The 27,229-nt window shown below is 36.6% G+C and overlaps 3 protein-coding genes across 4 annotated transcripts in view; 2 read left to right on the forward strand and 1 right to left on the reverse strand.

Annotated features, from left to right (window-relative positions):
• Window positions 1-49: 49 nt before the first annotated feature.
• LOC134679965 (major facilitator superfamily domain-containing protein 12-like) lies at window positions 50-7,768 on the reverse strand. Of its 2 annotated transcripts, none has more exons than XM_063538919.1 (9): window positions 7,710-7,768; window positions 7,270-7,566; window positions 6,977-7,184; window positions 6,625-6,709; window positions 6,084-6,284; window positions 4,652-4,949; window positions 3,783-3,933; window positions 2,106-2,239; window positions 50-1,246 (listed from the first exon to the last, which is right to left on the reverse strand). In XM_063538919.1, exons 2-9 carry the CDS (start codon window positions 7,547-7,549, stop codon window positions 1,197-1,199), a joined length of 1,407 nt encoding a protein of 468 aa, XP_063394989.1. In that variant the 5' UTR covers window positions 7,550-7,566; window positions 7,710-7,768; the 3' UTR covers window positions 50-1,196. The 2 variants fall into 2 exon arrangements, with proteins under 2 accessions (XP_063394989.1, XP_063394987.1); XM_063538917.1 differs by having other exon boundaries at window positions 7,632-7,762.
• Window positions 7,769-9,075: 1,307 nt separating this feature from the next.
• On the forward strand, window positions 9,076-12,075 carry LOC134679967 (GPI transamidase component PIG-T). The gene is made up of 3 exons (XM_063538921.1): window positions 9,076-9,370; window positions 9,453-10,742; window positions 11,366-12,075. The coding sequence occupies exons 1-3, from the start codon at window positions 9,205-9,207 to the stop codon at window positions 11,581-11,583; spliced, it is 1,674 nt and encodes a 557-aa protein (XP_063394991.1). The 5' UTR covers window positions 9,076-9,204; the 3' UTR covers window positions 11,584-12,075.
• Window positions 12,076-15,081: 3,006 nt separating this feature from the next.
• Window positions 15,082-27,229, forward strand: part of LOC134680436 (trichohyalin-like) — a 34,858-nt gene continuing 22,710 nt past the window's right edge. The window contains exons 1-4 of the mRNA XM_063539568.1: window positions 15,082-15,113; window positions 21,690-21,801; window positions 23,155-23,248; window positions 23,857-27,071. Coding sequence (XP_063395638.1) covers window positions 15,097-15,113; window positions 21,690-21,801; window positions 23,155-23,248; window positions 23,857-27,071 — 3,438 coding nt within the window. The 5' untranslated portion in view covers window positions 15,082-15,096. The remainder of the gene's footprint in view (window positions 15,114-21,689; window positions 21,802-23,154; window positions 23,249-23,856; window positions 27,072-27,229) is intronic.

A 27,229-nucleotide genomic window follows, 5' to 3' on the forward strand; every position in this document is an offset into this window, starting at 1 on the left:
AAATTGTAAGGTGTCAATATAAATAAGTATTATTTTCTATTCCATTTCATTTATTAAATTGCCTTAATTTAGAATTGTCATTTTATTTTCTTTATATACAGTAAGTACACAAACTCATGAATTCATATGAAATCCAGCCTGTCTGGTATTAAGTTGTATTGGATATAATTTATAATAGCAACAATATCTAATGTAATGGATACATAATACTTCTAGTAATATATATAAAAATAATTTAACAAAACATTGTTACTTATAATGTATACATATATTGACTGGGCTACATGTGCTGTATCTGTTAATGTATGTCATGTAAGTAAACTTTAATATAAAGTAATAATGTTAAATACACATAATCAACAATTTATTTACAATAGGTAGTAGATAGGTGATTAGTAAATGGAATGTATTCATTAAGCGCCACTTGCGCCAGCCAGGGTTAAGCCACTAATTTGTGTGTAACCGGTTAAACCTGGAGCTACCATAGTTATCAGTACAATTTAATACTGGGTTAACCCGGGGTTAGTGGCTAACCCTAGCTGGCGCAAATAGCCCTAAGAAATAGAATTAACACGCATACACTTATAAAATAAAAAATGTAAGTACCTATTTGGGTATTTCATCCAAGGTCATCTAATGACTGCAGCAATATTAAAAAGGAGAGTTATGTGTATGACCCTTGGGGGGATAAGGACCCCAATTATTTTATTATTAACTTCCGAACAGAATATAATGATAAAAATATAATGTAGTGGTATCTATGTTTAAAAATATCGATAAAAACGTTTGAGTTGATTACAAAAATTTTAAATTAATCTGTTAAATATAATAATTAGATAGAGCCCGCTGACAGGCAGACAGGGTTTTGAATAAACAACCCTAAAAGTGACTTGCCTTTAAAGTCATTTAAAACTTTTTTGTACCACTCGCATTTTTTTATTTACTTAGCCTACCCTGAAGTCGATATAATAAGAAAATATCACATATTTAGACGTCAATTTCATAGTATTTAAATATCGGGTAATTCATAATTTTATTATAAATAATTAGGTACTGTTTTTAAAGAAAGTAGAACATTATAAAATTATATTATATCACATGATGAGATTATTGTGCTATAACTATAAAATTTGCTAGAGAAAATTGTGCTAACTAAATACTGTTATTAGACTTATTAGGTACACTTGATCACACCTTCATTCTAATGGTGCTGTGGTGGAATCTTCGGACACATTTTCAATGTTTTCTGAAAAAAAGATAAACAAAAAAATTTAGTCACCCGCTCATTTTCATAAATGTGTTTCCTTAATTAGTATTATTTAGTCTCTAAGGACAATTAACTAAGTGACAGAATGGCAAGACTAAGTAGTCTAATTAGATTGTGCAGTTAAGGTGTTATATATAAAATAATAAATAGAGCTCTGTGTTTTGCCTATTGGCGTACAAATATTAAACTTAAAATAATGGTGACTCATTACGAGTATGTTTACCATAAATTATTACATTTAAACAATAGCTATGTCTATTAGTAATATTACGGCAATAAACATTGAGAATAGAATATTATATTGTTTAACTTCCAAATAAAATAATACAATTTCTGAAATCACACAATTTTAGTACAAATTATTATCACGCCATTTCTTTACAGACATACAGTATACTAAATAAAAGGTAATTGTGAAGGGGCCATCGTATGCGACGTCAAAATGTCGAAATTTTTATAAAAAGTTTAGGTACATATTCAACGCGTTACTCGGGCAGGAGCCAGCAGGGCTCCCAGTCGGGAATGAGCCTTGGATGCAGTAAAGTTAGCGTCAAACCGGTGAGTCATTCACGACAACATTAGGACATAAATACCGTTGAGATTACTGTACTATATTTGTAGCCATTTAAATAATAAATATTATAGGACAATTTTACACAGATCCACCGAGTCCCACAGTAAGGCCAATAAGGCTTGTGTTGTGTACATTTTTTTTTCATAAAATAGATTATTTTAGTATATCAGTTTCCTTTATTGAAATTTCAAGTTTTCAACTGGCCAAACACAGTGCAAAGGTGGCTAAAACCGGCACAAGCCCTTCTACAAGTCTACAACTTACCATCATTCGGTACAGACTCCAAGTCGGGCGTGAGCCGAGGCAGCAGTAGTGTTAGCGTCAAGCCGGTGAGGGCAGCCCCGCCGCACACCCACGCCATCACGTAGCGGTAGTACGATGAGTCCGCTCCTTCCGCACTGAAAGCAACCGATAGCAAATGAATTACGCCCAGATGTTATGGAAGCATTAAAAAGAACTGATAACTATAGATGGTCAAGCAAATCTTGTCAGTAGAAAAAGGCGCGAAATTCAAATGTTCTATGGGACGATATCCTTTCGCGCCTACATTTTTCAAATTTGCCGCCTTTTTCTACTGACAAGATCTGCTTGACGCAGTATACGAGTACTTTAGTACTGCATCGTAAATGAGTTCGCGCCTCAATTTCAACGGGGTTAAGCGATAAATACCTATTTACTATAGGTACATGCTACTTATCTATAGGTAGCAGTACCAGTCGCTAGCAGACAACGGTGCACAGTACGGTGATGTTTACATATAGTTTTACCTTGGATATATTTTTGTAAAATGTTTTTATTGTTTTATTTTATTAAATTTTATTTAATTAACAGTTACAATCTGTATCTCACGTATTTAATATATTTATATAATAGATAACATATCCTTTAGATACTTCAATTGCAGTTAGGTACATTCTAGCGAATAAGTGTCATAGTAACAATTCAAAACATGTCCCTATTGATAAGAACGCGCAGTAGGTAACTATGCATTGCATATATATATGTATACCTAGATGAATAACTAATCATATGTATTTCATGTATTTGTACAAGTGGTGTGCTAGTAGTTTATACCTACTTGTGGGGCATTTGAGCTCTCTACGAAGCCTGTGTGAACTTTCATGAAAGTAGACATAAGATATTTTTATTTAATCGTATGGCATTATATTATACAGATACAGAGAAATCATAAATCTAACTCAAGAGAATTAATGCACTTGATAGCTTTTCGACTTTAGATTTTAGGTACAGTCACCACACGGGATTGTTATGCCATTTAGGGTTCTTGCTAAATTGGAAATTCTGTAGCGTAAGTATTGAACAACCAATTTAGCTAGGACCCTAAATGGCGCAACCATTGCGGAGCGTGATGGTACCTATAATAAAATAATCGTACCTAGATCATAAAATCTATGTTACAAGTCTATATTAAGAGCCAACAGGAGTGGTCATTTCTCCATACAAACGTACTCCTCGTTTTCCTCCGTGGTTTTTGAAGCTAGAGCAATGATTTTTTTAACACAGATTAATATTGTCAATATATGTGTCGGACCGTTTTGCTTTTTTTGATATTTTTGTTTTTTAAGGCGCTAGAGCCCTTCAAAAATAGCCAAAATGGCCTAATTGACTAATGCCGCAATGAGAGGCGTGGCATTCAAAACTGATATCAATTAGACAAAAAAGCAAAACGGTCCGACACAGATAATTTCATAATCATTTAGATTTCCAAATTTGGTTACGATTGGTTAAGTTTTGGAGGAGGAAACAGAAGAGTACGAAACCTCGATTTTTGAGATTTTTACGCAGGATTTTTCGCCTTGTCCTTATCGCACTACTTTTAGGTGCCGCTTACGTTAGCGAGACGGGTATATTTACCTAAAATATTTAAAACTCAGCTCCTGTTTAGTCTTATTTTCCCTGTAATCAAATATTGTAACTCACAAGTTCTGTATGACGACGATGGCGAGGCCGCAGGCCAGCTTGTCGGTGAAGCTCATGAGGCCGTACACGAAGGCCGAGGCCTCCGTCTGCGCGCCCACCAGGTCCGCCGTCAGCGCCAGGCTGGTCACCAGCATGATGGCGCCACCGAACCCTGGAAAAATAAATAATAATATTTGCAGATAATCTTGCACAGATTAGCAGAATCAACAGCTTCGTAGATTGTCACCAAGGTATCTATATCTAAGTTCTTTACTAATGGAATCTCATCTCAGGGCTGCATAAGCGTGTCTGAGGGTGGTATTACATCTGTCCAATATCTTGGTCCAATGTCATTGCGTCTCACTCTCTCCATTAAGCAAAATGTGAGACAAATACAAATTGGACAGGTGGAATGTGGAATACCACCCTAACATACCAGTGAAGGACTGAGCCTGCATGGCTTGCTTTTTTCAAGACTTGTAGAATATAAAGCTCAGGTGTCCCAAAAGCCGATGAGAACAGAGTTATATGATGGAAGCCCCGCTACTGCAACTCAGTTACAGTTACCACACATACGGCGTGCGTCGTTTATAAGTGCGATATATAGATCTTGTTTTTCGGCGGTATATTCTCTGTACTGTGTGTGTGTGCTACAAAACTGGGGTACATAGATAAGGAAACAGTTGTTCAACCTGACCGGCTATCGTCGCGTCGGAACGCGATTTGTCCAAACACTTGTGTTGTATCTTTTTCCAATTTATGACAAAATGAAAAGTGGTTTGAACCACGAAATGAATTTAATACGGCTTTTAGTTTCAAAAGGTTCGCAACCTTGATTTAAGTTCAGCCATACTTAAAATGGTATAGAGAAATATTGATAAATAACTCACCTATCAAAACAGCGACAACATAAATAAAGTATGTCTTAAAATTGTCATTAAGCTCAAAATATATCCACCAAAATCCAGTCATAGCACACGCCGTCCCAAAAACATAGTGCATCTTTCTCGTAATGGATCTCGGAGCTATCCTCTGTACTCCCGCGGCCGCTAAGCTACCGAGGTACATAGCTAGAGGGATCACGGCTAGCGACCTGGCGGCTAGGCCTAGTGTCAGGTGGAGATATAAAGGCACTAGTACTTGAGCCACGTTTACTACTAGTCTGGTGCTCATGTATATGCCAGCTACCTGTAAAAAAAAATGGATACAAAATTAAAATTACTAAATTAAGAACTAACTTAAAGTAGTTTAGGGAATAATACCATCCATACTTTTTTCCAACATTCATCAGCGAGATATGTAAGAGAGACTAAGAGCAGGCACCACCAGGGAAAATGTCATACTTTTAAAAGGAATAGTATTTGTATTTTCAGTGTAAATATGTCTGTGTAGCATGTTAATATAAGGACATCGTCAGTACCGTCTTTACCATAAGGGCACATGGGGCCCGTGCCCAGGGCCCCCATCTCTCAGGAGGCCCCGAAGGACAGGCGGTAACATTAATTTGATTACCTATAAAAAATAGATCATAGTAGAAAAAAAAATAGTTTAATTCACTTTCTTTACTTTCCAAACAGGCCCCAAATTCATATTTAATTCGGTGATAACAGCGATACACTTAACTAACTATTAAATACACTTTATAGCCATGGAATAAGGTTTACAAGTGGGCCGTTTACTCATGTTTCTATCCATGAAACTATAGGTTATAGGTAAAAATCAACAGGTTGCAAAAACCCTAACATATGAGTTTTCAAATACAAGTATTGTGGGTGGATGACTGGATGTGCCACAATGCCTGAAAATAACAATTACTTATGGGATGACTCATCTTTGGACATATGGCCATGTTCATAGTCACTGTGATTAATAAGCTATAGTAGTATGAGGTTGTTGAGTATCACTTAATTCAACAATAACATCAGTTAATGACTCATTTGTTAAAAAGCCAAAACAAAGTCTTAAGTTATATGTATTATTAGTCAGCTGGATGAAATACAATAAAGTTAGTCATGCCGATAGAAGATTGTCTTCTTCTTCCTCGGTCCCTCATTGCTGAGGATCGCGACCATGTATGCTACGTCTCCACAGTGTGCGATCATAAGCCATATGGGTCACGCACTGCATGTTGCCGCCAACCACTCTCTTCACAACATCAGACCATCTCGTGGGTGCTTTTCCTCCCGCTCGCTTGCCCTCTATTTGGCCCAAGATAATTTGCCTTTCTAGGTCGTGCTTTTTAGACCGCATGATATGACCAAAGAACACAGAACACCACATGCAGAGAGAGACAACACAACACACAGACAGGATCAATTTTACCTGATACATCACAGGCTTTTTCAAAAAGCTGATGTGTGTGTGTGGGTGCTCCCGACTGCCATGTTCCAGCAGTTGTTCCTGTCGCCTGTAGATTGTCTTCTCCCTCACACTGAAGTGGAAAACAAGAGATGCCAATACTCCTACACTCATCACAATGTACACTATGTGCCGGAACTTCCAAGCGTCCCCTGGGCCTACTTGCTGAAATTCGAAAATGTACTTTTGTCTTAAAAAAGTAAAAAAGAAGTGCATGACATACATTGTTATCAATTGTGTAATAATTTAAAAAAAATAAGTGATGTTTTTATTTTATTATATTTCCCATATAAAAGTTGATTTTACGATTTATGCATGTTTTTATAAAAACATGTATGAGAAAGAGTATGTATAATAAATACTAATTTAACTTTAACTCATTTAACTCACTCACTCAACTAAAAGTATTTGATTTATACCATGTGTTACTACATATTATATATTTTGTATAAGCAAAAACCATTTCAGTTCTATTGTAAAATAAAAATTAAGGTAATGTACATACTTGTGTATCACATTTTCCAGTCATATGCAACACAACCCATGTCACAATGTACACAAACAAGTTTGAAAATACTGTGAATCCATACCTGTAAAGACACAATCTATATATTACTGTGTATGTGCATGTGCGCAAACTGATTTTATAAATCCAACACAATCATATTCAAACAAGCTTATACAGATGGCAATAATATCTTGCACAATAAAATATCACAAGATACATATGTACACCAAAAAATACCTAATTTAAAAATTAAATATTATCAAAAGAAATATAAGTTTTACAGTTTCACAACATTGTGCATACAGATACATACCTACATGTGCTAATTGTATATAATAAATCGGAATACCTGACAGCAGTAAGATGTGTTCTGGTATGTTCACTATCAGCTAATTCCGGAATCAAACTCAGATGTGAAATCTGAACTGCTGCCCATCCGATTTGAAATATCATAATAAATGCGGCAAAATAAAACATCTGTGCCCACTTGTGGGCCATGGTGCACCCAATACACTCAGAAAATATAAATGGAAATGATCCCAATACACATGCTGTGCCTGTAAACAGAAACTCCTGTAAGAATAACTGTGAAAATATTAAATTCGTTAGCAAGATTAATATTGATAAGAAATATCCACCCACCAAATAAATGCCAGAGTTTCCTTCTGCCATATCTAATGCTAACAGTGTTGTCTGTGCGGTCAGAACAGTATCCAACGAATGGAGTAGACACCGCATCTACTACTTGTCCTATCAACATTAACTTTCCCGCCTGTGACGGACTAAATTCTAGTACTAAATGAAAAAATACTAAAAAGTATGTGAACCACAAACTAGCGCACACATCGTTTAACACGTGCCCGATGCCGTAACCGATTTGCAAGCGAAGACTCGTTGATATATCTAGGAATTCGTTATCCATTTTCTATAATTGGGAACCTGAAAAAATAATTTTGTCAGTTTTTTGTTCAATAATTTACTGTCGATTAAGTCAATTTACATACCTACGAAAAAGCAAAGTGGTTCACTGATCACATATAAAGTATACCTAATTAGTAATTTATAAGCTTAATAATTCGAACCTATTTTTCGACAATTTTCATTCAACGCGAACGCGAGACGTCCGCACTATTTGTTGTCGTATCATGAATAATATAAACTAAACGTCAAATCAAATGCCAAAGTCGAAATGTTTTTTTTTTACAAATCTGAGCCATCTTTCATTCAGAAAACTATTTAGGGCTCGTTTAAGAGTAGTAACACACTATCGCACCGCATCGCGATCTTGGTGGCCTTGGTGCGTCGCACCCATAAGTGAGAGCGAGATATCTGTTTCTCGGTTTCTCGCCATATGTGCAGATATACTGGGTCAAGCAGATCTTGTCAGTAGAAAAAGGCGGCAAATTTGAAAAATGTAGGCGCGAAAAAGGATATCGTCCCATAGAAAATTTGAATTTCGCGCCTTTTTCTACTGACAAGATTTGCTTGACCATCTATATGTATTGTGTTTGTTGTCCTTAAGGACTACTTACTCTACTCAGCTTGCAACATAACGCCGGCTAAAGGCTAAATAGATTCAGCGAATTTATTCTAATTTTCTATGGGACGAAAACTTCTCGTGCCTACATTTTTTAAATTTGCTGCTCTTCTCTACTGACTGATATTGATTGACAGTGTATATTAAAAACCTATTCAATTTGTTGCAAGGTCTGTAGAGGCCTTCAGTTGACACATGAACATGACATTGACACTGACAGATCAATTTATTTAGAACATAGACATAATATATATATAGACGTAGTCTCAGCGAGCTGTCACTGTTGCCACTTTTGTTTAGTGTACGATTAACAATGAGGCCCACGTTGCTGTAGCCATGTCGATAAAGTCATATCGATAAACTATCGACATTTCTTGCAATTTTAATTTTACTTCAAAGGCTTAACGATACCTAAAATGACCAAAAACGCTTTTATTCTTTATTGTGGTTATCAGATCACAATTTTATAGTCACGCCCCAGCAGGGAACCAAGGGAAAGTTCAGATATTTAATTAAAATACATAAATACCTCCTAAAATAGGTGTTCCGCAATAATTGAATTATATTATAATATATTCATTATCCATTAGCATTTCAATAATGTTTATGGTTAACGAAGATATTGAAGCTTCAATTAATCGCTATTTCGTTCCGCTGTGTAGCGTTTATCGATATATAACATGATTAAAATCGACTTTTCACATCCCTAAAAGAGCACACATATACGCTTTTACGCACACATACACAGGGTGGGCGCATCAAGAAAGGCAACATTTGATTTGAAGTCCGCCTTGTCAACAGTATGGTTGTCCTTTTTTGACAAACGGCATTTTAAAAGAGCGAGGTGAGAGAAATGATACTAGTTGCTGCGTCGTGAAAGAGAACAGAAAAGGTTGGGCCCTTGATTTAGAAGAAGGAAGTGAAGAAAAGAAACGACGCCGATAAATACGTTTTGTCAGTGAAAAGAGTGAATTTAGGATTGGTTGATAAGGAAAAATTATATTATGATTATGGGAAATACATAAATACTCTGATTAATAATGAAAATGACTCTAGCAAGACTTCTGTTTTATATAACCTTTGTAGCAGCGGCTACCCAAGTCTTTGGAGATGACTTTAAAGAAGAATTATTCATTAAACCCCTGTTACCGACACACCTTTACACGTATTTCCAATTCATAACTCAAATTCAGGATGAATCTTCATGTAAGTATAAAGATCTTTCGTTTCTTTACTTTGGATAATATATATAACGGTATACAAAAATAATTCTTAAATGTTTTTTTAGTTGAACATTCCCATTTATCTCCACGGTCCCTGGGTGAAATAATATCACGTTTTCATGTGGAGGAGCTGCACCTTACACTGACAGAGGGCCAATGGAGGCACAACCAGTGGGGCTATCCAGTCCAGGATGCTGCTCCCGGCGCCGAACTATACGCCTGGTTCTCCCATGATGTTGTTGACATTGATAAACAGTGGCGGGAGCTGAGCTCAACCCTCGCAGGTCTCTTCTGTGCTTCTTTGAACTTTATACAAAACTTCAACACTGTCACACCACAAATGGTCCTATGGCCATCGGGTGCATTCAAACCTAACCAAAATGTCACTTCACAACTGAGATATGCATCTCTACCTAGAGAAATAGTTTGTACAGAAAATTTGACTCCGTGGAAGAAACTTTTGCCCTGTGAGTCAAGCCGTGGATTTGCATCATTACTCAATTCCAGGATGATCCACAACACCAATTATCATTCCATTGGAGTGCACTTCAGGAAAATGTGCTCAATAAAAGACTGTACACAAACCCACTTAGAAATTAAACAGACAGTTGCTCTTGTGTATGATTATAATATAATTAAAAGTAGTGATTGGTCATTCCGTAAACTGTTTGGACAAGGCTTACCTGGTGCATGTCCATTATCTACAAAAAGCACAATATATGTTGATGTATCTTCAAATGACACACAGCCGTTCCAGTTGCTGTCCCCACCAGACAAGACGGAATTATCCCAGCGAGGTGGCAGTCAGGTGAAGCTTGCAGTTTATGATGTAGAGCCCAATGGTCAGATGATTAACATTGGTGTTAAACATAATTCTAATAGCAAATTAGTTGTACCCGTTGCGCCTCCTTTAACTTTTACCCGATATGTGCTTGGTTATGGAAAAGAATTTGGTGGCATTGTGACAGAGTTCACCAACAACTATTGGTCTCCAATAAACATAGTATTACTGGAAAATGCTCCATGGTGGCTGCCTATACAGCTCAGTACACTAAGAGTTAACGGAGAAGCCGAAAGCAAGCTAGTCAAGTCACAGTACTACTCTCCAGGACGCAGCAGGCAGAAGCCGTACCACCTTGAACTATTGCTAGCACTGCCTCCTAGATCAACTACAACTGTCACCATTGATTTTGAGTTTGTCTTCCTGAAGTGGCAAGAATACCCTCCTGATGCAAACCACGGATTCTACATTGGATCTGCTCTTGTATCTGCTAACCTTCCAACTGCTAAGAATTATACCAGTCTGCCCATCACTGGAAGCACATTTGACTCTATCATCAATGCTTCACAATCTTGTGAGTATACTTTTTTTTTTTATTGGAAAAAGGTAAACATTTGATCACAATCTCACCTGATGGTACATGCCGATGCAGCCTAGGATGGAACATGCTTACCTAAAACATGTCTATTCACTCTCAATTTAAAAAGTTCCAAGTTATAGAAGACTGAACATAGATTTGCAGGAAGTGAATTCCACTCCTTAGCCGTTCGCACGATAAAGCTGGATGCATAGCGTTTAGTATGAATTAGGGCAGAGTAACGATTTTTATTTATAGTTCTAGCCCCATGTAATACAAATACAGTTTATCCTACTTTGTCTATGATTAAGGTTCAGAAAAAAATTAAAATGTGTTTGAAATGAAACACATCACATTAAAAATACAAAAAACAATCAACAATCTAATCCTTATGTTTTGATGATTGTTATAGTCGCACCAATAAAAGTCTGCAGCGGATTTGATAGCCCACGCAGTGTAAGTGTTATGTATACGTCATAATTTCATAGAAATTTGACGTTTAAAATGACACTTGCACTGCGTGGGTTATCAAATCCGCTGCAAACTTTTATTGGTCTAACTATACTAACAATAAGAACATGGTATAAAAGGCAAGGCTTAAGAACATTATCAAATTTCAGGGTACCCCATCGTATTCCGGACTAACGGCGCCATGGTGTCCCTCCCAACGCCTGACTTCAGTATGCCCTACAATGTCATCTGCCTGGCTTGTACCGTGGTCGCACTGGCATTCGGCCCTCTCCACAACATCTCCACCAAGGAGCTTGTCCTTAAGCCCGTGGGCACGCCTATGTCCCTCGCTCAAAAGGTCATGAGCTTGTTTAAAAAGAAAAAGTAGTACTACATTTATTTATTTTTGTATAGACTGATTAATAAATTACGTTTTCAATATACCATTTTATTTGTTAAGAGCCAATCAACGTGCACACTAGCACCATAGCTAAAAAACCGGCCAAGTGCGAGTCGGACTCGCGTTCCAAGGGTTCCGTATATTACACAATTTTTAACAATGTATTTTTTATGTGAAACGTGAGTGAAATCTCTTTAAAAAATCCGTAGGGGTCGGATCAAAAACTGTAATCAAGTCCGACTCACGCTTGACTGTACATTTCTAATAGGTTTTCCTTTCATCTATAGGTAATTAGGTATAGACCTATTTTATGTATTTTTTTCAAAATTTTAGTCCTAATAGTTTCGGAGATAAAGGGGGGGGGGGTGGTCAGGTGGTGGTTGAATAACTTCAAGAAAATAGGCAAATTGTTACATATTTACTGTAACTTTGAATTGACTTTTAAATGATGATTTATAATGATAAATATTTACTAACATTCATTTGTTTTTGTTTGATACCTTATTACAGTTAATATTTTCTTGGGGTAGGTGTGTTGAAAAATGTTGTTTCACTCGGGGCAGCTCGGGGGCAAATTTTGTTTAACCCTCGTTCTTTTCTTTGAAACCCTCGCAACGCTCGAGATTCCATTTTTCGAACCACTCGCTACGCACGTGGTTTAATTTTGAAATCTTTCGCTTGCTCAGGTATCAATATTAGCACGAGCGGTTAAATAACAACTTTGCCCCCTTGTAAAACAAATAACTACTTACCTATTAATAAATAGTAAATGACTATAGTTCGTTTTTTTAGCATTAGAAATAAGGTAAACAATCTTGATGTATGTTTTAATTGAAAAACACATTTTAAATATGTATGTAACAATTATGAATCTAATACGATCATTTATATTTTCTTCTGCTTTCATAAGTAACTTACCTTCTTTCAAGTTATTTCTATTGCTAAAAAACCGGGCAAGTGCGAGTCGGACTCGCGCACGAAGGGTTCCGTACCATAATGCAAAAAAAAAGGCAAAATAAACGGTCACCTATCCAAGTACAGACCCCGCCCGACGTTGCTTAACTTCGGTCAAAAATCACGTTTGTCGTATGGGAACCCCACTTAAATCTTTATTTTATTCTGTTTTTAGTATTTGTTTTTATAGCGGGAACAGAAATACATCATCTGTGAAAATTTCAACTGTCTAGCTATCACGGTTCGTGAGATACAGCCTGGTGACAGACGAACAGCAGAGTCTTAGTAATAGGGTCCCGTTTTACCTTTACGGAACCCTAAAAACGAACTATAAGGTAAAAGTACGCTCCACCGAACGCTCTGAATCCGTCCGTATCACCGAATTTCTTCTATTTTAGGCTATAAGTCGATTACTTACAGCTGATATTTACTTGCGTATTTTTTTTTCACGAGTTAAATACCTGTCCCTTCCATTAGGCCTCAGAGTCAGCCAATTTGTGCCGCAGTTGGGACGTGGCAATTGATCGAAACAGGTCGTCGCTGCCGATTGCCACTTTGTATGGGCAACCTTAAACAAATCGTTAAGAAGTTGCGTATATTTCTTAAGGCCATAAAACCTTTTAAATTTATTTCTGTGTTTCAAAGTATGGCTTTACAGTGTGATTACCTAATTAGTTTGTGTATTTTAGTAAATTTAATTAATTTAGTGCAGTCATATTATCACAAATTAAGCTTAATGTGAGTTCGGTGATGAGTACACCGACAATTTAATTGGAAGGTATTATCGAACAGCGTCCGGAATCAGGAAAAGCGTATGTTTTTGAAATTATTTTTCTAGTGGTTGATTACGAACTATTTAGATTAACTACCTAATTTCACAAATAAATTAATGTATTTGTAATTTTATGAGCAATTGCCGAACAACAATAACCTATATAGATTATTATAAAACTGCGTTTGAAATGTTCATGTTTTACGACTTTTTAGCATCAAAATAAGGTTTTTGGCAAGACTATTATCAAACAATAATTTTAGATATTTTACGCCAGTATTAGCGAGGATTTTATACATGTACGGTTTAGTAATGGATTCAAGTATTAAATTAATTGATAGATTTGTAGTTATACCATATTGATTACGATTTAAATACTATTTTCAAAATCTGTTCGCAAAATAGGTTCCTCATATTTTCCATGTTTCGTTCACCGAACGGCTGTTCGGTGAATGGTACCCATGGTCTCTGTTACCGAACTCACGTTTGCGTTGACCATGTTTCTATTCGACATTCATTAGAATATCATCCTTATTATTATAACGACTAGGTCTATATTTATATGTTTATTTTTTGTGACCATTATTTCAATGGCAGCCCTTCTCAAACTTTAGACATACTTATTGGACGCCTGATAATAGTCTCGGAATGTGGACAAAAAAGCTCAATCTGATAATAAAAATAATAAAGCAATAATATTTTATACAGGATGGTCCAAACCTAGACGTCCAACATTTTTTTTAGATTCGTCTCGTCGTCGTCGTCATCTCGTCGTCGTGGGGCGATTTAAACTTGACTTTTTAAACTTCAAACTTTTGTTATTTAACCTTCCCTAGAAAATGGACGAGACAAAATGCATAAAACAGCCAAATTTTTTTATACATATACGTACATGTTTGATAATTGTTGCATACCTACCTATTTGGGATGACTTATTTTTCAAAAGTATTTTTCAATAAAAAAGACACGTCAAGATCGCTTACCACCTTTCTAATGCTAAAAAACAAAGCATAGATTTAATACTGAACTACCTACTAAAGTTTGGGCACCACTCAACACCATATTTTCATACAATTATTTCCTAGTTCGGTAATGCGGCCTCCTAATTCGGTATAATGTGCAAATCACGTTTCTTAGTTCGGTAAATGGTACAATCAAGGAAACTGGAAGAAATTATTTTAAAAATATTTTTAATATACGTCCAATCATTTCAGTAATTTATAGTTATGTTTAAATGAGGACAAATTTATCTAAGTTTCAATTTTAGTATTGAACATATTCGTATGCAAATACCAGAACTAATTAAAAAAAGAAACGTAAGTTTAGGTCTTAAGCATTCGGTGAAGCGTACTTTTACCTTAGTGTCGTCCCGTTTTCTATCGCTTATTTATAGTTGGTCAAACCAATTTGTCAGTAAGAACCATGAAAACTATACTCATCCTTTTCTTTTGGGTGCTAGTACTAGTGTACAAAGTACAAAGATAGTATGATTCTCTCTGTCTATGATTGAAATGAGACAGTCCTTTGACAAACTATACATATTTTAGCAAAAAGGATAATTAGTATATTTATGAGTTTGCAGAGTTAATAACCAAGGAGGATATAACCACTATTTTGACATTTGAAGTTTATAATAATACTACTCATTGTTTATAAAATTACCTATCGAATCATGAGAATTATGAGACTACTTTGATTAAGTATATACAAATTTGTGTTATTTTGTTCTAATAATAATTGTGATAATTTATTTTTAATTTTGTATTTGTAGTGAAATGAGACCTGCGTACGGGTAAATACAAATAACTTAAACGTTTTTTTTTTCGCCCTTAGTAAAACTAGTTTTATTTCACAGAAATGAAAAAGTTCCGAAATCGGTGGAATACCTGCGAGTTTTTGTGAGGGCGGTTAGTTATATTAATCGCCTAAAAGCCTAGAAGGGTTGGATCTTAAAATAAGTCGCCTTATTTGAGGATAACTGACGCTGGGAGGGGTTGTTTTGGGTTGTTTTTAATTGATTTAAAGCAATTTTAGCTGCCGCAAATAAGTTTTTTTTGGGTGATCATTAAATATTAAGACGGTCTATAGAACGATATATAGAATATAGAATATAGAATATTTTAGAACGCAAAATTACTAGTGTAAAGGCCCCAGTACACAATGGGCCATCGCCGGCCACTCCAAGGGACACAGCCTTGCGGTAGAATGAGATAGCAATATCACTTGCTCCCTCTAACGCATAAATGCGTCCCTTGGAGTGGACGGCGATGGCCCATTGTGTACTGGGGTCTTAATATTTTGCCAATATCCCTTATAGTCTATATCGGGAACTGTACGGTCTAGAACGCAAAATGACCACTTTTTTATGTCACTAGGGTAGGTTAGGTTCGAGGTATCTTCAAATGGCCGAAGGCCAAACAGCACAGAATAGGAGCCCCGCGACGCGACACAGCGGGGCTCCGTCGACATCGTTAACATAGATTTATAATATATAGAGATACCTTCTCAGCGAGCTGTCACTGTTGCCACTTTTGTTTAGTGTACGATTAACAATTTAGCACCACCTTGCTGTAGCCATGTCGATAAAGTCATATCGATAAACTATCGACATTTCTTGCAATTTTAATTTTACTTCAAAGGTTTAACGATATCTAAAATGAACAAAAACGCTTTTATTCTTTATTGTGGTTATCAGATCACAATTTTATAGTCACGCCCCAGCAGGGAACCAAGGGAAAGTTCAAATATTTAATTAATATACCTACTGCAATATGTGTTCCGCAATAATTGAATTATTTTATTATATTCTAATATATTTATTATTCATTAGCATTTCAATTATGTTTAACGAAGATATTGAAGCTTCAATTAATAGCTATTTCGTTCCGCTGTGTAGTGTTTATCGATATATAACACGATCAAAATCGACTTTTCACATCCCTAAAAGAGCACACATACACGTTTTTACGCACCATACAGGCATACACAGCACAAGAAGTTCACCTTGTCAACAGTATGGTTGTCCTTTTTTGACAAATGGCATTGTTAAAAGAGTGAGGAGAGGGAAGTGATACTAGTTGCTGCGCCGTCAAAGTGAACAGAAATCGTTGGGGCCTTATCGCTAACGTAAAGATAAAACGACGAAAATGATGATAGGCATTTGTGTTCTGAACCGTTCGCGATGCGCGCTAAAGTAGCTAACACACTATCGCACCGCACCAAGGTCATTGAGGGACGTACCCATAAGTAAGAGGGAGAAAGAGATATCGCTTTCTCCCTTTTACTTATGGGTGCGTCCCACAATGACCTTGGTGCGGTGCGGTAGTGTGTTAGCTACTTTAAAGTTATATAGGCTAATATTACACTAAGTCATTTTGCGTTCTAGACAGTCTGCGAATAACTCAATATTTGGCACTGTCATCATAACCTCAAATTATAACTATGAAATTATGAATAATTCCAAGGGCCCAACGTTTTCTGTTCTCTTTCACGACGCAGCAACTAGTATCATTTCTCTCTCCTCGCTCTTTTAAAATGCCGTTTGTCAAAAAAGGACAACCATACTGTTGACAAGGTGGACTTCAAATCAAGTGTTGCCTTTCTTGATGCGCCCAGGCTGTGTATGTGTGCTCTTTTAGGGATGTGAAAAGTCGATTTTAATCATGTTATATATCGATAAACGCTACACAGCGGAACGAAATAGCGATTAATTGAAGCTTCAATATCTTCGTTAAACATAAACATAATTGAAATGCTAATGGATAATGAGTATATTATAATATAATAATATAATTCAATTATTGCGGAACACCTATTTTAGGAGGTATTTATGTATTTTAATTAAATATCTGAACTTTCCCTTGGTTCCCTGCTGGGGCGTGACTATAAAGTTGTGATCTGATAACCACAATAAAGAATAAAAGCGTTTTTGATCATTTAAGGTATCGTTAAGCCTTTGAAGTAAAATTAAAATTGCAAGAAATGTCGATAGTTTATCGATATGACTTTATCGACATGGCTACAGCAACGTGGGCCTCATTGTTAATCGTTAAGTTGCTAAAGTTGCTAACACACTATCGCACCGCACCAAGGTCATTGTGGGACGCACCCATAAGTAAAATGGAGAAAGCGATATCTCTTTCTCCCTCTTACTTATGGGTGCGTCCCACAATGACCTTGGTGCGGTGCGATAGTGTGTTAGCAACTTAACACACTATCGCACCGCACCAAGGTCATTGTGGGACGCACCCATAAGTAAGAGGGAGAAAGAGATATCGCTTTCTCCCTTTTACTTATGGGTGCGTCCCACAATGACCTTGGTGCGGTGCGATAGTGTGTTAGCAACTTTACACTAAACAAAAGTGGCAACAGTGACAGCTCGCTGAGACACCGTCTTTATATATTATAAGTCTATGAATAATTCAGAAACCAAGCATTTCTGCGGGGGGAAAGTTGGAGGGGGAGTTGTCCCCACTCCCCCCTCCATCCACCCCTCCTTCCCACCATTCTATTAAGACGACTTATTTTAAGATTTTTACCGAGATTAAAACTAATCTTCACTTCACTTGCCCTCGAAGAGCCACGATTAGCCTGCACCATAGAGAAATACATTATAGTAAGAATAGAGGCTTGGGCGTACCCAGCATTTTTAAAGGGTGGGGCAGAAGTATGATTCTATCTATCTAGCCCCTTTGTTCTGAGTTAGAGTATATCTCTAAGCTCAGTGTGCCGCTTGGCAAAGGCCTCCTCTAGCTCTTTCCATTGAGATCTGTCTTGGGCCACTCTTCTCCCGTTCGGGCCCGCTGTGAGTCTGAGTTTATCCTCCCATCTTGTTCGAGATCTCCTCTGGCTCCGTGTAGGTACAGCCTCTTGGGTACCAATCCGTTAGTCTTACACCATTTTTCCCGCCTGTCTCTCAGTATGTGGCTAGCCCATCTCCACTTCTGCTGGTCTATTTTGGTGAGTATGTAGGTCACTTTTGTTTTTTGTCTTAGGTCTTCGTTTCTCATTTTTTCCATCCATTGGTTATTCTTGTATTTATTTCTTTGCTGGTGAGGTCTACCGGAGATATTAGTTGGCCAAGGTATGTGTACTCTTCAACATATTCTAGTACGATCGTATCTATGTTAATTTCTGTTTATATTGAATTGGTCATTCATTTTGTTTTTGTGGTGTTCGTTGTTAACCCAACTTTTTTGCTTTCTTTGCACATAACAGTGATTCGATCATACTTTGCAGTTTGATTGGATCTTCTTCAAATAATACAATATCATCTGCAAATCTAAGGTGGTTTAGTTTCTTACCATCTATGTTGAGGCCCATGTGACCCCATTCTAGTTTACGGAAAATGGTTTCAAGGACTGTAGAAAATAACTTGGGGGACATATTGGGCCTCCCTGTCTCACACCTCTTTTTACTCTGAATTCTGGGCCAATTTTTTCCAGTTGAACTCTTGCTTTGCTGTTTTTGTATATGGTTTTGATGACGTTAATATATATCTCCGGAATACCTTGACATGACAAACTTTCCCACATGGCTTCGTGGCTTATGCTATCGAATGCCTTATTATTGTAGTCTATGAATGCCATGTATAGATTTTTGTTGTACTCATTATATTTAGTAGTAGTAGAAGTAGGATTACCTGCCTTAGTTATTCCTAAAAAAAATTAGCTTCTCGTCAAGCCCCCTCCAGACTATGCGCGTGAATCGCGGGCGAAGCCGCGAACGCGAGTGTGGAGTCCTGAACGCAGACCTGCGAAATCGACTCCACACTCGCGTTCGCGGCTTCGCCCGCGATTCACGCGCATAGTCTGGAGGGGGCTTCAGACCACAGACCAGGGTGGGGCAACTGTGATAAAGTAGCTAACACACTACCGCACCGCACCAAGGTTATTGTGGGACGCACCCATAAGTAAGAGGGAGAAAGAGATATCGCTTTCTCCCTTTTACTTATGGGTGCGTCCCACAATGACCTTGGTGCGGTGCGGTAGTGTGTTAGCTACTTAAGAGTGCCCACCCGTGGGTACGCCTATGATAGAGTGCCCACCCGTGGGTACGCCTATGATAGAGTGCCACCCAACTGCTCATTCCATACATCAGTTTTGATACTAAACTAAAACGAGTATTATTTTCGCAGTCGACATCTAGCATCGAGAAGCGGAATTATCAGTACGGCTACTTGATAATAGAATTCTCTAGTGTCGCGACTCACGAAAATTGTATTGAACAACAATTTAAAACTAATATTAATGACAGAAGGAGTTGAAAATACAGTCCCGGATATAATATTAACTAACTGAAAATTGTTGAGCATTTAGAGTCTAAAATTTAGACCTTTCGTGATTCGTGGCCGTGCTGTATTGTATACCATTACCTATCATCACCAAATAAAAATATAATACTCACTAGGAGAAGAACGGTAACTGCATACAAAAAAATGTCCCCAACCGTTTATACGTTTATACTACTGGCGCCCTCGATGTGTACCAATGGAACTAAAGTTAACAACCGGTATTGGTATTATAGGTATATAGTAATTATATATGTTGATAAACATATTTGTTATCTTCATATCACGAAATATGAAAGATGCAAATATTACCCCTTGTTTGTGGTATTATCTATATTGATTTAAAGAAAAGGCATATTTATGTTTATAACATTGTATTATGTTTTACATATAGAAATATACACTGAAAATTAAACCCTGACAACTTAATAAAAATAGACATTAATAAAGCGCATTCACAAAGTTTTCAGTATTATACAAATAACATTAGGCACCTACCTATTACACTTTACACACAGATACACTACACTTTACACACGGCATTTTACACAGATTTCTAACTTGTATTCATGCATTTCTTCACGGTTAATTAATACGCTTTCCAGATGCGTTATGACTCGGTTCCTTCTGAACCCACTAAAGCTGTATAAATTTCACTCTGGCTGCTTCAACAGCCGTTGCTCCGCATTTAGCACATTTTCTATGTGCATTGCTGTAATCTATGTAGGTACAGACTTACAGTCTTAAGTGGTTGTACCGCTACGTTGTATTTATTATTTAAAGATTTAATAAATAAAATGTTCGTTATGAACTTTAACCACAGCAGTTGGACAGAGTCATTGACAAATATATTTTTTATTATGGTGGGTAGACGTACCTACCCTCCATATATTTTATGAACATTGATAAAGACAGTTGGAAGCAAAAATATTCATTATAAAACTTAATCGCGTGTAATTAAGTTTTAAGCGTTTTAAGTCCCGTTTTATGATTAATTATGTATAAAATTCGTGATAATTTAAATCAGAGTTGGGAGCAATGTTGCTGTAGAAAAATGTTTTTATTTTTATTACTCGCAACTTTTTCTCGGAGGCCAACGCACACATAGAAGCTTCAGGCGCACACATGCGCAATTATTTGGGGACATAACTTTCTTAGGAAGTGAACAGGCCTTGATCATCACACGTATTGGGCTATCAAAATTTATGAGCGGCTATCGCGAAAACCGAAATTCGCAAATTGCGGGGATCTTTCTCTTTTACTCCAACGAAGGCGTAATTAGAGTGACAGAGAAAAATCCCCGCAATTTGCGAACTTCGATTTTCGCGGTTATAGCCCTGCACTCGACGTCGCTTGCGCCCCGCGTCGCGGCTCGCGAGGCATTTGTCAAGTAGTGTAATTCTGTCTAAAAGGAAAGACTTTCTTACATTAATCATTGGCTAAACTAGAAACAATGAGCTGAATTGATATAACTACGTATTACCCTTGCATAATCGAGCGATAAAGATATGTAAGTACCTACATAAAACATATTCTCACGCGCTCTCACGCATTTTTTTTACAATAAATGTATTTTTTTCTTCTTTCTTTCGTAATGTAGGGGGTCATCCATTAATTACGTCACACGTTTAGGGGGAGGGAGGGGGTCAAGAAAATGTGACATATTGTGACGTTACTTTAAGTTCATCAGTAACCGAAAATTTATTTAAATTATTTAGTTCGCTGTACATTTAAATAACAAGTTTTTAAAACGAAAATAGTTTTTAATCGTTTAATTTTCTTTCTTAAGCAGTTTTGGGTTATAAAATTACTAATATTTATATCGTCAAAAATATTTTGATAAAATATTAATAATACTTAGGTACTTACTTAATTCGATTTGGCGATTTCGTAGAAAAAATGTGACGTCACACTAGGGGGGGGAGGGGTTTGCCAAATGTGACCAAGTGTGACAAGGGGGGGGGGAGGGGTCAAAAAACCTAGAAATTGGTGTGACGTAATTAATGGATGACCCCTAGGTAGGTATATGATAGGTATTCAAAGTAACTATGTAAACCCTGAAATTCATCTAAACTACAGACGACAAACGTGCGACTGCTGCGGAAATCTTGGAAAAGCGGAATTCGTAAAAATCATAGAATTTAAAGATGCTGGTATTGCTCTTTACCGATATTGGCCACAAACGGAGGATGTAAGTTAAACACAATATTAGAAGTTACAATGCATGCTGTAAGTTACAATATCAAGTTCAACAATTAAAGTCGAATCACAAATTTAATGTGATTCGACTTTAGTTTTTGATTTTCTTCCCTGGTAGTAGGGATCAAAGTGGCACTTTTCTTCCCTGCTAGGAGGGATCAAAGTAACGCTTTTCTGTTCTAAGATACTGTTTTTACATTTCTTTGCACATTTTTATTTACTTAAATAATATGAATCCAGTAACTTTGTCGAATTTTGTAACCTGGCTATTTTGCGTCCAATCCGGTAGTTCTGATTTTTTGCAGGCTTGTTTATGATGTTGGCCCAATGAATAATCCAAGTTTGTGACTTCGAGCGTCGCACGCAACTTTGTCAAAAATTGAATAAACCGCAATTTTTTTAGTTTGGGCGATTATAACCCTAAAGTACTAGTTTTTGGTAGTAACTTCCTAGGACGTTTTTAAAGTAGACTAAATTGGCTACAATAAGACACAAGAATCGTCTCTGTACATCTAATATTTTCCGAGATAAAGCCTTTTAACATTTTATAATTTTACATCAGTTCTTAGCTATAATATAAGGGTTAGGTAGGTAATTTATATGGAATTCATCATCGCCACGTTGTACAAAATATTTATTTTCAATAAAAAAATTTTTTTTTCAAAATAGGCACTCATACATTTTTTTATGGAATATAAATATTTTGTAGAACGTGGCGGTGATGAATTCCATGTAAATTACCTACCTAACCCTTATATTATAGCTTAAGAACTGATGTAAAATTATAAAATTTTGAAAGGCTTTATCTCGGAAAATATTAGATGTACAGAGACAATTTTAGTGTCTTATTGTAGAAAATTTAGTCTACTTTAAAAACGCCCTAGGAAGTTACTATCAAAACTAGTACTTTAGGGTTATAATCGCCCAAATCTAAAAAAAATGCGGTTTATTCGATTTTTGAGAAAGTTGCGTTCGGATCTCGAGGTCACAAACTTGGATTATTCATTGGGCCAACATCATAAACAAGCCTGCAAAAAATAAGAACTACCGGATTTGACGCAAACGCAAAATGTATAATTTTACTGTATTATATGTTTCAACCTCATAGGTGATGTGAAAAGCAGTGTCACACGGTATTAAAATTATTTCGTCTTGGGCGTTAATACTTGAATCCCTCATTACGCTCAGGAATCTCAGGATTCTACTTTAGAATCCCTCACTACGCCCGGGATTCTATTGTAGAATCCATCGCTTCATTCAGGATTCAATGTATCATTTTGATACATTGGCGGAAATATATCATTTTGATACCTTGTACTTAACACAAACTACTATTGGTTCGCAGGGAGCACAAATTGGCACTGAAACTGGAGAAGTACTTATTCTTCGAAACATTCGAGATGTTGACCTGAAAATAGAAGAATTGACTGCGAAAGCAGGTAAGTTTACGATAGTTAGACCAATAAAAGTCTGCAATGATTTTGATAGCACACGCAGTGCCTGTATTATTTAAACGTCAAACTTCTATGACATTAATATGACCATTAAATAACACTAACACAGCATATGCTATTTCAATCGTTGCAGATTTATCTTGGTCTAACTATACAGGGCCCGAAATGATAAAAAAAAATTTGGCCTTCCCAAAGAAAACGTCGACATCCACTCTACCAAAATGTATGACACGGCGAAAAAAATTTTTGTGATTTCGGAGTTGGTCCCCTAGAAAAAGTTGTTCAGTATGGCCTACCTAATCACCTCGCACAATATGGCTAACGGTCCCAAAATGACCCTGTATTTAAAAATGTCAGTGTGCTGCCAGTGAATACTTAAATACCTACCCAATACATTATTCTTGGGTACCTTCCTCATAGATTCTTCTTCTTCTTCCCAGACCTTATCCTATTTACTTGGGGTAGGCCCTCCCTGTCCTCTTCTTCCGTTCTGCGCGGTTTAGTTTTGCTACCTCCAAGGATAGATTTAATTTAATGACTTAATGGGGTATATAAAGTATAGTAATAAATGTTTATGTGTATTTTTGCGACAGGGAAGAAAACAATTAGTTGCCCGCGGTGTATAAAAATGATTGAACGTGCAAAAAGTTTATTTACGGATCTTCCGCCCGCTAAAATTCGAGAAGTTGCAGGCATCTGCGACCACTGCTATCAAAAAGAATTATTTCCCTGTCCCTGTTGCGACAAAGTCGTTAATAAATTTTTAAAGTTTAGTTTAGAAGAGAAACGTAAAACACAAGAGTATAGGCAACTATATAAGTCGTGGCTTTCTAAAAGTCAACAATCACTTAAAAAATCTGTGACAAATATCAAAGATGGTAAGCTAGAACCTCAAGCGCCTTTGTCCAGATATATTCCCACTATGACGCCACAACATAAGCATATAGAGGAAAAACCGACAAGAGTCCTTTCTTTTCTTGACTTTTCCGAAGAAGAAAAACTAAGAGTCAAAGTTGAAAGTGAACTTGACAGGGAAAAAAAGAAAAGTCTAGCGGAAGAAAACGAGGCGAAGGCATTAAAATCAGTATCGTTCGACGATTTTTCTAAAACAGATTTGGAACCTACCCTAATTAAGGTAAACGACATTAAAGTTATATCACCGACTGAAAAAGATAAACCATCTACACCAATAATGGACGAACATATCAAAGCCCAACCAACAATGGAACAAGATATCAAAACTACAACAGTGATGCAACAAATGATCAGACCTAAACTAGAGATTGAAAAATACAGAAAACCAACACCATTGACTAAAAAATATACCAAACACCAATCATTGGTGGAAAAAGAATTCAAACTTAAATCCATAATGAAGAAAGGGTCCGTTAAAAAACCACCTCATGATGTTTTTCTGAAAGATGACACAACGCCCCGGGGAAAAAGGAAACTACAAAGTTCTCCTACGACAATAACGTCTTTTGAAACAATTATAAAGACCATGAGTGAACCAAATGTCAGTAACTTTCGTTATACTTTTCCTCGTGACAAAATTGTAACCACGGATCAATTGAAGGGTCATGTTAGTTCTTCAGAACTAATTCGAATTACGCAAGACATGATTGATGAACGAAAAGAGACGGAAAGAAAGAAAAAGGAAGAAACGAGAAGAAAACGGGGAGAAAAAAAGGAACAAAAAACTGCAGAAAAGACAAATCTATTAAAGGAAGAAAGTGAACAACGAGAGGAAGGGAGGCTATTAGAGGAGGAAAGAAAAAAACATGAGGAAGTGGGGGTTATTAAATCCGAGGAAAGAATAGGCAAATTGTCAGATCAATTAGCACAACAAGAAATATATGCACAAGAGAAAATTAAGAAAAGGCAGGAAAAGCAACATGATACTGAAGCAACGACAGCTTTAAAAGAAGTGGCTAAACAAGCGAAAGAAGGAGAGGAATTGGGAAACCAACATGAGAAAGTCTTAGCACTATTAGGAAAAAGGGCAAAAAAAGTCGAAAAACAATTAACTACAGAAGAATTAAAAATAGATAAAAAAATACAACATCCAGAAGCAAAATCTGGGGAAGACGAAGATATAATCGGAAAAGGCCCAAAAGAGAAAAAAAAATATCAAGGACAAGAGAAAAGTAAGCAAAGGGACGAAATGCAAAGTCATGCTAAAGCAACGACAGCTTTAAAAGAAGTGGCTAAACAAGCAAAAGAAGGAGAGGAATTGGGAAACCAACATGAGAAAGTCTTAGCATTATTAGGAAAAAGGGCAAAAAAAGTGGAAAAACAATTAACTACAGAAGAACTAAAAATAGATAAAAAAATACAACATCCAGAAGCAAAATCTGGGGAAGACGAAGATATAATCGGAAAAGGCCCAAAAGAGAAAAAAATTGATCAAGGACAAGAGAAAAGTAAGCAAAGGGGCGAAATGCAAAGTCATGCTAAAGCAACGACAGCTTTGAAAGAACAAATGGCTAAACAAGCGAAAGATAAATCAGAAGAAGAAAAATTGAGAAAGCAACAAGACAAAGACGAAGCATTGAAAGAAAAAAAGGCAAAAGAAGCCGATAATCAATTAACTACAGAAAAACTAACAATAGATAAGAAAACAGAACATCCACAAGCAAAATCTGGTGAAGACGAAGATACAATCGGAAAAGCCCAAAAAGAGAAAAAATATGATCAAGGACAAGAGAAAAGTAAGCAAAGGGACGAAATGCAAAGTAATGCTAAAGCAACGACAGCTTTGAAGGAACAAATGGCTAAACAAGCGAAAGATAAATCAGAAGAAGAAAAATTGAGAAAGCAACAAGACAAAGACGAAGCATTGAAAGAAAAAAAAGCAAAAGAAGCCCATAAACAATTAACTACAGAAAAACTAACAATAGATAAGAAAACAGAACATCCACAAGCAAAATCTGGTGAAGACGAAGATATAATCGGAAAAGCCCAAAAAGAGAAAAAAAATGATCAAGGACAAGAGAAAAGTAAGCAAAGGGGCGAAATGCAAAGTCATGCTAAAGCAACGACAGCTTTGAAAGAACAAATGGCTAAACAAGCGAAAGATAAATCAGAAGAAGAAAAATTGAGAAAGCAACAAGAAAAAGACGAAGCACTGAAAGAAAAAATAGCGAAACAAGCCGACAAAGTATTTGAAAGCACACAAAAAGAATTAAGTACAGGAAAAAAACAAGCTAAGCGACTAAGCGAATTAATGGTAGATGATAAAGAAACACGAAACACGAAAGACGGGAAAGCTAAAGCTGAACCTGTAAAAGCAACTGCTGACCAAAAAGCGAAAGGTCCGGACATGGCATTACTTTTGAGAGAACAGCTTGCTAAGCAAAAGCAGGAACAATTAGAAAAAGAGAAAATCCGAAAACAACAAGAAAAAGAAAGAGAACTAATCGCTAAGAAACTCAAAGAAATAGAAATAGAAAATGCAGCTAAAAAGGCTGCGATAAAAGCGCCTGTACTTGAACCTGACCATTCGGTGGATGAAATTAGTACTGACTTTACTATGTTACCAAATCAGGATGAAGTGACAGATATTATTATAGGCCAGAAAATATTTAACGTTAAATGTGCTAAGAAAACCGAAGACGACAAAACACCGATCTTAGAATTAGAACAATCTCAGAAACAGGGGCAACATTCAGAGCAAATAACTGCTAAACAGGAACCTGAATTGCATAAACATTCTGAACTATCATCAGAAGGACAATATGGATTTACTAAGGGCCTAAAACCTGGGCCGCCAACGCTCATGCAATCCCAACAGAAGTCATCGACGAAGGTGAGATATCTTTACTGATTTCAACACTTTTACACATTATTATTTTGCAATACGCGACCACAGACTTAAATATACCCTAGACGATGCAAATGCATCTATTTCGCGTGTCCGAATCCGAACCCAGACCAAGCGTCGAGGTTGGTCGTCGCTATTGACAT

The sequence above is a fragment of the Cydia fagiglandana genome, chromosome 3 (genome assembly GCF_963556715.1).
Source record: "Cydia fagiglandana chromosome 3, ilCydFagi1.1, whole genome shotgun sequence".
NCBI classification, from domain to species: Eukaryota; Metazoa; Arthropoda; class Insecta; order Lepidoptera; family Tortricidae; genus Cydia; species Cydia fagiglandana.

What these genes read in the sequence shown, in the direction of transcription:
- LOC134679967 (XM_063538921.1), top strand. Translation starts at nt 9,205, where the DNA reads ATGAAAATGACTCTAGCAAGACTTCTGTTTTATATAACCTTTGTAGCA. An exon ending in AATTCAGGATGAATCTTCAT is followed by an intron (nt 9,371 to 9,452) that starts GTAAGTATAAAG and finishes ATGTTTTTTTAG; the next exon opens with TTGAACATTCCCATTTATCT. An exon ending in CATCAATGCTTCACAATCTT is followed by an intron (nt 10,743 to 11,365) that starts GTGAGTATACTT and finishes ATCAAATTTCAG; the next exon opens with GGTACCCCATCGTATTCCGG.
- LOC134679965 (XM_063538919.1), bottom strand. Translation starts at nt 7,549, where the DNA reads ATGGATAACGAATTCCTAGATATATCAACGAGTCTTCGCTTGCAAATC. An exon ending in CTGGAAAATGTGATACACAA is followed by an intron (nt 6,285 to 6,624) that starts GTATGTACATTA and finishes TTCGAATTTCAG; the next exon opens with CAAGTAGGCCCAGGGGACGC. An exon ending in GGAGTCTGTACCGAATGATG is followed by an intron (nt 1,247 to 2,105) that starts GTAAGTTGTAGA and finishes TCTTTTTTTCAG; the next exon opens with AAAACATTGAAAATGTGTCC.